The sequence below is a fragment of the Vespa velutina genome, chromosome 4 (assembly GCF_912470025.1).
Source record: "Vespa velutina chromosome 4, iVesVel2.1, whole genome shotgun sequence".
Lineage (NCBI taxonomy): Eukaryota > Metazoa > Arthropoda > Insecta > Hymenoptera > Vespidae > Vespa > Vespa velutina.
The window spans coordinates 3,836,268-3,849,751 of record NC_062191.1 but is presented as its reverse complement, the minus strand read 5'-3'; the positions used below and the strand labels follow the sequence as shown (position 1 = coordinate 3,849,751).

Sequence of the window (13,484 nt, the reverse complement as noted above, 5' to 3'; positions counted from 1 at the left end):
CCGACGGAAAGTTTAGACTACTTAACTAACTGAAATGCAAAGTATAAAATAGTATACTAGGTTTTAAACTAATAAAAGAGAAAGAGAGAGAGAGAGAGAGAGAGAGAGAGAGAGAGAGAGATAAAGAAAGTTGGTTGATGTGATGTGAAGTACAGAGCGGGAGAGAGAGAGTGTGAGAGAGAGAGAGAAAGAGAGAGAGAGAGAGAGAGAGAGAAAGATAGAAGAAACTTGTGTAGTTGATTACATTAGAAATGCATTGATTGACTGATTTGCGATTTGTGATTTGCGATTTATGATTTGCGATTTATGATTTGCGATGTGTGATTTGAGTTCTGTATTTTATGTCTCGTATATATATATACGAATGACACGTAAAACTCAGCCAAGTGAAAAATGTTTATTTTACACTTCGTACCACATGATCTAAAGTAATGCGAACGTGTTTGATTTCATTACTTCGAATGAAAATAAATACAAATAAAAAAAAATGTTTTTTGAAACCTTAACTATCGATTAACAATGAAAATTATATATTGGTTAATAATGTTAATAAATATTTGAACAGATTGAAAATTAACAAATGCATTTGTTAATTCACAGTTAACTTCTTGAGATTTAATTGCAATCAAAAATTAAATCAAAAATAATATGATTATAATAAAATTAAAGCGTTCGAAGTGGATTGAATTAGAATGACGGAAAAAAAAAAATGATAATGATATCATTACGAACAAGCCTATTTTCTCAGCTGCGAATAAGTGGTCCTGGATGCGATCTGAGCTCTTATGTTAGAAAAAGATGGTAGAAGGATAGATACAAGGAGGTGGATGGATTTGGATGCGCACAGTCAGCGTTACATAGATGCGAGACAGATACATCGATGTTGGCCTAGATGCCGAGTCATGAACGTGCAAGTCACCATGCTCCATGAAGGGATGATGAGACGACTAAACTACCAACATTTATTGGGGGTGTGCGCGAATAACTTGATACACCTAAACGGATACGAGAACCATGACTCTCTACATCTTTCGATCGATCTAGAAACATTACTTTATTTATCTTCCTCGAAGTATCATTTCGTTTCTATCTAAAAGTATAACTTAACTCTGCTTAACGACTAAATTGATTTACGCTTTCGTAAGAAAAATATTAAGATAGTAACAAATAATACAAATTCATATACATACACACACACATACACACACATACACGCGTGCGTATACACATACACACATATAAATACGGGATAGAGATTTCTGATAATATTCGTCGAATTACGATGTCATTATACTGCAATCTGGCAAGTAACCGTGTGAACGATTCGACCACTGATTTCGCCTAATGTCAAGAACTAACCGTACTTCGTAACAATGGCAAAACCAAATGAATACCTGAACACACGTTAGAGAACTAATGATTACCGTAAATATCGAAACTCATGTCGCGATATATCTTTTTGAATATTTAATTCTATCCCAACAATGGCAATAATCCAAGGAATAGAAATCTTAGATACGAATTTTAGATATCTCACATCATTATTTATTTGCTGTTTCTAATTACATACCTTAATCAAATATCTTAATGATTATGATATCAATTAAATGCACACGTTCGTATGTAATAACAAAAATTAAGAATAATATCTGCTTTATCTTATACAACAATTTCAAATGTATATATATATATATATATATATATATATATATATATATATATATATATCTTAAATATTATAAAAAAAAAAAAAAAGTACCAGTCTTGAGAAAAAAAAAAAGAAAAGAAAAAAAAAAAAGAAAAAAAAGGAACGAACAAATAAACAAACAAAATGTAATTATTTCACACGTTAAAAATGCATATCGCCAAGTTCACTAATTTTCCCTAGATCTATCTAATAAGTAAGGTGAGAATGAAGTACATCATTAATTATGTCAGCTCGTCGTTGACTAGAGATATCGGTGAATCAACGAGAGCGTCCAACGTAATCGCTGCCAATTTATTTAATCGAATAAAGAACGTCTCGCGCTTCGGCGAGCTCCTAAATTCCTGGTATGCGACATGGTATTCGCATTACGCAAGAACCGGACGTTGGGACTTTTGCTCGACCGGTGGCAAGTGCACGGAGCTTATGGTTAAGGTGGCCGATTTAGGGTCTCTATGGTTTAACAGAATTCTCCTTGCTGATAAACGAATAAAAAGAAAGAAAGAAAAAAATGAAAAAAGAAAGTACTATAGTACCTAGGTATTACTTTCTCCTTTCTCTTTTTGTCGATTTAATAAAAAAAAAAAAAAAAAAAAAGAAAAAAGAAAAACGACTCGAGAAAATGCACTAAAATATTATTATTTAATCCGTACGATAATTTAATTAAGGTTATTATAATCTGATTGAAGAAAAAAAAAAAAAAAAAAATAGCAAGCAAACAAACAAACAAACAAACAAAAAATACAGAAAAAAGATAGAAAAAATGCCAACATTGAACAACATCTCCGAATAATTCAAGGACACCTATATCGTTCCTAAAGAGAATGTATATTTGTTTTCTTTTCTTCTCTTATTTCTTTTCTTTTTTTCTTTTTTTTTTTTTTTTGTTCTTCTGTTCTATCGTGAGGGTATCATTATTGGTCGGATTAGCGACGGTCTTTTCACAGAGTTTTCGGAGAGCGGCTGCCCGGTAAAGAGAGGGTGCTACGAGTGATCCTGGAACAAATCTACCCTTGGACTCGGGAGGTATACCCAGGTCCTACGGCCGACACTTGGCACAAATTGCCCCAGTAAGTGTAGTGCATTAATCTTTGGTTTGGTTTGCTCTCGGCCACCGTGTGCGTTGCGGTGGCCGCATTTCTCCTAACCCCCGACACGCCGCATATCCCAAAACCTTACACCGCGTTTTCCTATTCTCCTCTTCTCATAGACATTGAGAAGCACTCGAGCCACGAGGCACGCTTGTAACATTACAAACTGATCATAGAAATCGACGATGTCGACTACAGAGGCTTACAGATACATCGAAATCTTTGTCGTAATTTTCAATGATCAAACGAATCTAACTATAATATAAATAATTTAATATTTAATATTGTTTTTTTCTCTTAAAAATAAAATTAACGATACTTGTTTCTTTTTTCTTTCCTTCAACTATTATATAGATACACAATTAATAACTAAATTGTATATTCAAATTAATATATCTGACGATCAAGATAATCGATCTTTAAAAATTAATAAAAAATAGATCAAAGTAATCATCTAACGTTGTTTTTATATTATAAATATATATATATATATATATATCCCTTTCATAAGAGATTTTCGTAATACCAACATTATAATAAATAAAGATAAGAAATTTTAAAATAACAATATTAAAAATATATCATTTCGATCTATTATCATTACAAAGAATATCATATTTTATATTAAAGAATTCTTGAAGAACTATAAGTATCAAAAAGTTCGATAACTCGTAAGATTTCTGTGGAACAGCATTCAAACATATACCGGATGACGTCGTGGCCCGTATCAGAGGCAGAATATAGGCAAATTAAACATGCATAATTAAAACGAAACAGCAGCGTTCCTTCCGTCGTCTATGCGGTCGACTCTACGGATTGGTAAGGACCTTGAAGCAAGGAAAGAGCCCTCCCTGAGTAACATCTGCTTGCTATGAAGTATAAAGAGGCATACGATATCATCCGCAGTGAATGCTTAATTAAAACCTCAGCCTCCGTACTACGAAGCTACTCTCCCCTCTCTCTCCCTCTCTCCCTCCCTCTTTCTCTCTCTTTCTCTCACTCTCTCTCTCTCTCTCTCTCTCTCTCTCTCTCACCCCTATAGTCGCACGCTAATCGCAAACTTTGCTTCTCTTCTCGACATCCTTCTATCTACCACGCCTTTCGTACCATCTTTACCTCATCCTAACTGATCCTTAAAACGAAAGTGATTTCTTTCGCATGATTAATCCAATCATAAAAATGTGTAAGATTGCGAAAAGAAAAAGAAAGAACTTTGTCAACATTTTTCATCTATGGAATATTATTTGTATTCGATATTATTAAATGACAATGTGTCGAATGTAATGAGTTAGAAAATTGTACGGATAATTTATATTTTCGAACGCGTTGGAAAAAGAAAAAAAAAAAAAAAAGAAAAAAGAAAATATATCAACAGAAAAATATTTCAATATATTTCAAGTTCGTGTCAATTCATGGAAATCTGGGGCTTTAGTTAACCAAAAAAAAAAAAAAGAAAAAGAAAAAGAAAATAGGAAAAGAAAGTTGCTTTGATCGTTCTTTATCGATTTTATTTTCTTATAATTTGCAAAAAGGACATTGTAAAGGATTCTGAATTCTATTTCTATTCCATAAAGGATTCTCTTCACTTTCCTTAAATATCGTGAAATTCTTCTATAAAAGATTATTGTAAATTAAATTAAAACAGCGTTTCTCAATCTATGAATATTGACGCAAAAAATTTTTCAAAATTGTATTTATATTGCAAACAATTGGACTAATATATAGTAATTGTAAATTGTTATTTTCTACTGGCTATTTTGAAAGAAAAAAAACACAAAAGAAGGAAAAGTGAAGAAAACTAACTTAGTTATAAATAATAGAAGAGTACTAAGGCAATAAATCCTTGTAAAATTAGAAAATAATAAAAACATCACCATTTGGCATTTTTGTTGAAAGGAAAAACCTTTGTATGAATTATTACCGATATAAGTATATAGTTTTTAGACAAATAAACATTTTATCTAAATTTATATATTCTTTGGAAAAGGTACGGTTTAAAGGCAATCCACGCTTCACGCAAGAATAAGCACACAAACAATCAATCTTTTCATACACCCAAGTGGGATTATCCTATTTTCAACTTTCGTTTCACAAATTTAAAAAAAAAAACAATAACATTTCGTGAAAAAAAATTTTCTAATACAAAATATTACTGACTATAATACAATAGGATTTCGTTCTAATCCAATTTAACGTAAATAAAATTTAATGTGATCGACACGCGTTACACATGAGTGAACATATAAAATAGATTCTTCCTTACGACCCTAAATACCTATAGTAATTGCGATAGGTACGAAGATAATATTATTATCTGACAAGGTACATACCTTCATTAAAAAGCTTTTTATTTTCTTTCAAACGTCAAAAATATTTGTTACATACGAAATATTAGAAACATTAGTGACGATACGTCCGAGTGAAATACGTACTTTAAACGATCGTAGATATTATCACGACTAATAACATTTATCTAATCTACGAGCATAATTGCAAAGTAACATTTTCTCTCGTTACTTTAACATCCGATGAAAATTTATTTATCAAAGCAATATGATCTATCAGAAATTTTGAATTCGTAAGTTAAGCTTGCCCAAAGAGGAATCTAATCGCAAGGATTAAGCCTTAAGTATTAATATCTTTCCTTTAACTAACCGATTAAGAAACAAAGGATTACATTAAACGCTGAATACTTGGCTTTGATTTTTACGATTAAAAAAAAAAAAAAAAAAATCTCAAAGGAACTTATTATCTCATTTGTTATCTCTAATTAACCAATGCAATATTTCATAGTATGACACGTTCAAGAATATGCTTTACCTTTTTGATACCATCTAAAAAGTGATTATTTTTCTTTTTCTTTTCTTTCTTCTCCTTCTTCTTCTTCTTCTTCTTCTTCTTCTTCTTCTTCTTCTTCTTCTTGTCATATACAGTTATCGATCTTTCCATTTCTCTTTCACGGTAAAAACAAGAAAGTGAAGTTGGAGGATCCAACAGCAGCATATTGGACATCGAAATGAAAGAGAAGAATTTTCCTCGTAGTGGTTCCTAACGAGTAAAGGAGTTCGATTTCATCGTAGACGTAGTAAAAGAAAGAAAAAGTTTTGGAAAAGGGTCGGCACGGGAAGCTTCAGCCCGACGAGTTTTAAGAAGAAAGAGCGAAACTCTCCCTTCTGGCGAAACGACGACTGGAAGAGAACCGTTCGAGTGATCCGCTGATTGACAGGTCGAGCTAGCTCGACGCCCTTGCCCGTCGCCGTCTCGCTGCTTACCATACTAAAATGGCGACGAAAGATGCTTTATTTTTAATGGCGGACACACACACGTACAATCTATTCCTTTCGACATATTTTTTCCATTAACGAAAAGAGAATAGAACAAAAAAGAAGAAAAGAAAAGAAAAGAGAAGAGAAGAGAAGAGAAGATCAAAGAAGAATCCAAAGAATATAAAATCCTTTAAGAAAAAAAAAAAAAAAAAAAAAGAAGGAAAAACAGAAGCCTAAACGATACTGATGCAATAATTCCTTCGTCTTATTATTATTATGAATAATAATTACACTCTCCTAGATATCTATTTCTTCAGATAAATATATATTACAAATATTTTAAATATAACATTAGAAATGAACGTCTAAGCCAAATATAATGTATATATACCATCAATGTAAACTTCATAGAAAAGTAAATAAGTAAGAGTATGAATATTACGAGAAACGAAAGAATAATTTAAAACTATACAAGTATCTATTAGCTAATTGCTAAAGATAATGGTTATCTTCTGTCGTTCTTTCAATACTAATTACCTATAGAATGATGGGAGAGGGAGAAAGAAAGGACAAAAAAGAAAAAAGAAAGAAAAGTAAAAATGAAAGAAGAAGGAACTTAATAATAGTAATAACAATAATCGAATTAGTATCTATGCAGAAGAGAAGGTCAATCAATGATGAATAGTTAAAAATCGGAAAGACTTGTATGTATGTACTCTTGTAAAATGTCTAATGGACATCTTACATAGACACGTAAGTCTGTGTACATGTTCGAAGGATAACCGAGTAGAGATAGGTATAACGCATCTTCGCGGGTGAGACAGCAATGTCAATATATATGCAAACGTCGACATAACGATCTATCGGTACGTAAATATACAGAGAGCCAAGAAGGGTCGCAGAAGGGATGTGAGAGAGAGAGAGAGAGAGAGAGAGAGAGAGAGAGAGAGAAGGAACGAGAAGGGTGAAGAGAAAAGGAGAGAAGAAACTGGAAGCTTAATATAAAACTTCATTTCGCAATAGGTGGCAGGTGGAGGAAGGAAGAGACCTGACTGACAGAAATGCCAGTGTCGTCAGGAAAGAGAGAGGGTGCCCTCACTCTTATAAATGGAAAATTCTCCTCGCTCGATTCGTTCAAACCCTTGAAAACTCTTTTCTCTTTCTTATATAACATCGAATATAAATATATATATATATATATATATATATATATATATATATATATGATACTTTATGTACGTGTACGATTCGTGAAGTATCAATATCATTATACATAAATATATCGTGGTGCGAAAAGAGACTTTTAAGAGTATTCAAATATAGGTATATTTTAAGCAAATAAAAAAAAAAAAAAAAAGATATTTCGTATCGCGACATCACTGAAATTTGTATTGTATTACATTCTCAAATAAAATTAATGTATATTTTACCATTAGGTATATGCTAAGAAGAAAAAAAGAAAAAAGAAAAGAAAGGGAAAGGAAAGAAAAAGGAAACAAAATTTACAAACAAATTGCAAAATCTCTCAGATGTCTTAAAATTTGTCATCTCTCTCTCTCTCTCTCTCTCTCTCTCTCTCTCTCTCTCTCTACGTATGTATATATATATATATATATATATATATCGTTGTAAAAACTAACTCTCTCTCTATACATACATATATGTATATAAATATATCTCTCGTTGTAAAAACTAACTCCAACCAAACGATAACTTTCATTGTTCCTTACATACCTATATGTATATATATACATAGGTATATATATATATATATATATATATATATATATTTCTGATCTTTTCCTCCTATATTTCTTGATGTTGGTCTAAAAAGAAGGGGTCGATTCAAACGTCGCGAGGCAGAGGCGAGGTGGCGCGTGGTGGCAATGCGCCCGCGCCCGCGCGATGAAACTTTTAATAAATGGCGAAGTCGATATGAAGTATAGGACTTTGACATATCGTGTGTCTGTAATGTATAGTTAAATCTGGCGGCAGATGTGGCGGGTGTTCTCCCTCTCTCTTTCACTCACTCTCTCTCTCTCTCTCTCTTTCTCTCTCTCTCTCTCTCAAATCATCCCTCGAACTCCCTCCTCTTTCGGCGCACTGTGAGTACCGCGTTCACAGCCTCTCTGAAATTTCACTCTAACCCACTGCCACGATCGAATATATCCCCTCCCTTAACGTTATGAATGCACCGATTCTTCTGCCTACTTTTATCGCAAATAAATAATTTCACTCTATTTTATCGTGAAATATAGATATTCATATTGTGAATGAAATGAGAAAAAGAAAGAGGAAAAAGAAAATGTTTCATCCCGTTAGATTCTCGTCGTCAATTTATTAATAGTTTCTCTTATCGTGTTCTCTTACTTCTTTCCTTTTCTATTTTATTTTTTTTCTTTTTTTTTTCTTTTCTTTTCTTTTCTTTTCTTTCCTTTTCTTTTCTCTTTTACTTTCTATTAACGTCAAACAATATTTAACTTGAATGAGATCTGACGTAAAATCTCACGTAATCGATCTTATTATTATTCGTCTCTAGACGTTCTTTCAATATTTTCAAGGATTTATTTATATAAAAAAAATTTCTTCTATAAATTTACAAAAAATTTCAAGGTAAATATTAGGAACATCATCCACGGCGATGATTTAATAAAATACGAAGAGTATCATGAGGATATGATATGATAAATAAAAAATAAAAGGGAAAGAGAGAGAGAAAAAAAGGACAGAGAGATAAAGAGTGAAAGAGAAAGAAAAAGAGACAGAGAGAGAGAGAGAGAGAGAGACAGAGCTCGAGGTTCGGAGTAACTCGACAAAAAACGATTTGCAATTGAATCGGATTGCGTGCAACGAATGCAGCCGTCACTTCGTTGTAACGGTTAAAATTGCTCAAGTTGGATGAGAGAGAGAGAGAGAAAGAGAGAGAGAGAGAGAGAGAGAGAGAGAGAGAGAGAGAGTGATGGAGGAAGGGAGGAGGATACGTCAGTTGTTACCACGACGATTCCGTAGGACGGTTTTGATGACAGATTACCCTGATCCGCTTTGTGGAGAAGCTCTCATTTAGACAGGGAATATGATCGAAGAGATCACGGCTAGCTCTTCTCAAAAAAATTCTCGTATTGCTGGTCCGTTTCACACACACACACACATATATATATATGTATTGCTTACATTCGAAAGAAGAAAATGATTAGTTTCGCTTAAAAAAAAAAAAAAGAAAAGAAAAAAAAGAGAGAAAAAAAAGGAACAAAAATAAGATAATAAAGAAAAAGAAACGGAAGAAAAAAAACAACGATTGAATTAAATTCAAACAATTTTGATGTTTTCACGAGTAAGACAAAATTAATTTTAAAAGGGATGAAATTTCTAAATTCTAAGGTACCTATAGTAAAAGTTTATACCATCTTAGTTCTTATTTTTTAACTAAGACATGATGAAAAGATGAAAGAGAAAATAAAATTTGGTCCATGCATTTGTCAATGGAAAATTGATTTATTTTACAAACTACAAGGAATATGCATTTAAATGACATTTAACACAAAAAGATAACCAATACAATTAAATCCTGAAAAATATTCTCTTTTACTTTCAATACAATAAAATTTACTTTCTCCTTTCTCGTTTATAAATCATAATATATTATATATAATAATTTACAATCTAATTTATTGTATCGCTTTATATAATTTTGTCAAAAATTCAAACTCAAATTTTGAAAAGCGAAGAAAACAAAAAAAATCATAAAAATTGTCAAAGATCAGATGAATGTATATTTTTCAAACACATACAAAATGGCACATAAATTTATATACTATTTAGAAATCTCTTTAATGTTTAATTTTACGAGACTGAAAATGTCAATCTCCGATGGATAGGAAAGAATAACTTTCAAAAAGAAAAGAGAAGAAGAAGGAAAAAAAAAAAAAGAAAAAGAAATAAAAAAGGGTATTTTTTGTTTTGACCAAACCCGATCACATAAAATTCTATATATGGAATACTATTCAAAAGTAAAAGAAAAGGAAGATTGTCTATAAAAAAAAAAAAAAAAAAAAAAAAAAAAAAAAAAACCGAGAGGAAAAGTATAGACGTATCTCAGGTCAATCGGATCCACTCTTGTCAGGAGTGGTTAAACAGAGTCTCGGAGACCTCGTGGCCGAGCACGTGAGAAAGTTACCCCCACCTTTGTCAAAAAGGAAGAGAGAGGGGCGCTTGGCGTCCCGCCCACGATAGTAGAGAGCGAGAGAGCGTGGCCTACCAAGCTTGGCCTCGTGCTTTTCCACTCGAGTCGCTCCGCCGCACTCTCCCGAGGCTCACGGACCTGAGAGAGTCTCGGTCGTGCGTTCGCTCGTATTCACCACGAGCGGTGTTGCTTACTCTCTCACACTCTAGTCCCTGTGTGACGTGTAGCCCGCCTACAAACTGTAGAGGGCCGTGCCTGGACGGGCCCGATACCGGCACCGGATTGGTTCTTCCTCTTTCGCACCGGCGCATCGAGCGAGCCCCGCAAGAAGAAAACTCTGAACCACGGAACCCGGAGGACCCCCTCCTGTCTATGTCTCTTCTATGTGGATGTATACGTCTTTCTCTCTTTCTTCCCTTAACCGTGTGTTTGTGTCACGCGCGAGGTAAGAGAGACAGCAGTAACAACAGAGACACGCAACGGGGAACGTCGGACTGAAGAAAAAGTTCGTCTCTCTGGAATTTCCACCCCCTCTTTCCTTCTCTTACTCCACCTAAAACCTTCCCCCCGTTCGTCCTTCTCCTCTACCTCTTACCACTTCTACCTCCTCCTCCTCCTCCTCCACCACCACCTCCTCCTTCATCTTCTTCTTCCTCCTCCTTCTCCTCCTCCTCCTCCTTCACTTCGTCGTCTTCGTCGTCGTTGTCGTCTTCAAAGATCGACCATCTCTTTCTTCCTGCCCCCATCCCCGTTATACTTTCTTCCTCTTCCTCGTCGTCGTCGTCTTCTTCTTCTTCTTCTTCTTCTTCTTCTTCTTCTTCTTCATCATCATCATCTTCTTCTTCTCCTTCTTCTTCTTCTTCTACACACTTCTCCTTCTTCTTCTACTACTTCTTCTCCTTTACCCCTCCACCTTCCTTAACTGACTTTCTACCCTCCCCTCCTCTACCTACCTACCCCTCTTCCGCTAGTACCTCCTCCTACTACTACTCCATCACCATTCCACCGTATACCTCCACCTCCTCCTTCCTTCCTCACTCGTCGACCATCCGTCGCCGCTGCCCGCCCGTGTGCTTGTTCGCTCGTCTCGATTCCGGTCGCCCGGTTATGCTTACGATATTCACCGGTATTGCCGATAAGGCCCAAAGTGATCTGTGATCGTTCCCTCAAAGAATTTTCGCTTAGACCCTTTGCGACATCGTTTTTATTCGATTTCTTCCAAGGGAAGAATCTTTTCGGTAGTGTAGTTGGTGAGGTGGAAGGACAAGACACGTAGCGAGGTCGTTCTCGGGTATCGATAAAGAGTGAAGACAGTGTGAAGAATACAGAGTGTGTTTTGCATTTTTCACGGGATCATATCGAATAGAGATCGTAGTTTGGTTCAAGTGGAAAATTGATAAATTTATCAGTGCCGTAAGACAGCCATAGGGAAAGAAAGTATAGGATCGTATTAGGAGAATTGAAGTACGTATTGTATTCTCATCGTAAATACCTTCTTCCTGTCTGAGAATGTTCTTTCGAAACGACTCATAGCTAATCCATTTTCAAAATAATCGTTAGCAGTGCAAATATTATAAACAAAAAATTATTATCACTATCACTATTATTATTATTATTATTATTATTATTATTATTATTATATTATTATTATTATTATTATTATTATTATTATTATTATTATTATTATTATTATTATTATTATTACTATTACTATTATTATTACTATTATCGTCGTCGTCTTAATCATTCTTTTCGACAAATACGATTCTATAAAATTTCGTAAAAAGTAAAATAAAAAACTAAAAAAATCCAAAATTAAGAGAAAAAGGAAAGAAGAAAAGTACGATCGAGTGTGTTCCATGCGAGGTAAGCAAGAAGCTTTGCTACGGCAAGATCATCATCAATTGGAGGATCAGCATAGTAGTGAAAACGTTGATCAAATAGGTGATCGGTCAAGAATCCGCGTGAATAAGGAGTTCGCGAACTTGAAGACGAAGCCAACGTCACCCGTCCTGGCGAACGACGGAGGGGGCGGCTTCTGGCTGGCCACGGTGGCCGCGGGGGTTGGTGCCCCAGCCGGGCTGCCCCCGCACTCGACGCATCATCCAACCATGGATCCGACATGTGGATCAGCCGAAACCGGCTTTATCAATAGCCAACCTTCAATGGCCGAATTTATGACCGCTTTACCACAATTGGCCAATGATGGTAATCTGCAACATTCACCTGGTACCGGTGGTTCCATAAGTCCTGGAGCACATCTTCCACCTTATCACAACATGATGGATCATCATGCAGTAACCGATCCGTCCGGGGTCAATGTACCAGAATATCCTTGGATGAAGGAAAAGAAGACAACCAGAAAGAACAATCAGCAAGGTGAGTCTTCTTTTCTATCAAAATGGATATATTTTATAGACTAGCGTAAAAAAAATGTTCATTGTGTTTCATTTTAATTAGTCTAGAATAATATGATTTTAAGATTGCTTATGAGATAGCAAAGAGTCCTTGGACGAATATTTAAACCACTGAATAATTTTACCAAAATTTTCTATTGTCGATAAAAATTTCAACATTTTCATGAATCAATTAAAATGAAACACTTTGTTGTAGATATAAGTACCGTAACATATGAATGATACATAAGAAATTCATTCCAATATTTCTTACGTATTTGATGCGCCTCTAAACAACGTTCATTCAATTTATTTCGTACAATCGAGTTTGAGGCATCTTTCATATAATTCTATCATTCCAAAGTATCCCAAAGGTACTTTATGAAAGTATTAAGCTCAATTACTTGTGTCTTAATTGTGACAAAAATAACAAAAAAAAAAAAAAAAAGAAAGAAAAACAAAAATAATAAACAACTGGTATATTCAGTTGCATTAAGGCATAAAATCGGACTACTTTATTTTGATTAGAATAATCCTATCAAAAGAAAACAAACATATCTTCGTCGTTCACCTTTGCCCTATCCTTAAATAAAATAAAGACGAAGAATAGCTATCTCTAATATACAAATGAGTACGGACGTTTATTAAGTGGTACTTCATAGACTTCGATCTGTCTGCTTACAACATTAGGTAGCTAGTAGGAGTCTATTAGTCTGCCACTCTTGTATTGTATCTCTCAACAGGGTGTCCAATGTCCGTCGGCTAATGACAGTCCGTAGCCACTCCTTTTCTTCGACCCGAGAAACCTTGGCGAGATCGGAAGCATCTGGTGTGCATCATGCACGA

The 13,484-nt window shown here is 34.4% G+C and overlaps 1 protein-coding gene and 1 long non-coding RNA gene across 3 annotated transcripts in view; one reads left to right on the top strand and one right to left on the bottom strand.

Annotated features, from left to right (window-relative positions):
• LOC124948397 overlaps positions 1 to 13,484 on the bottom strand; it is a 58,848-nt gene that overhangs the window by 27,550 nt on the left and 17,814 nt on the right. The window lies entirely within an intron of this gene.
• The window catches only part of LOC124948395 (homeotic protein proboscipedia), a 31,259-nt gene continuing 29,738 nt past the window's right edge, over positions 11,964 to 13,484 (top strand). Inside the window, exons 1-2 of one of the 2 annotated variants that reach the window (XM_047491944.1) lie at positions 11,964 to 12,108; positions 12,187 to 12,621. In XM_047491944.1, the coding sequence (XP_047347900.1) occupies positions 12,102 to 12,108; positions 12,187 to 12,621 (442 nt within the window). In that variant the 5' untranslated portion in view covers positions 11,964 to 12,101. Of the gene's footprint in view, positions 12,622 to 13,484 lie in introns of both variants that reach the window. The other variant, XM_047491943.1, reaches the window with a different exon arrangement.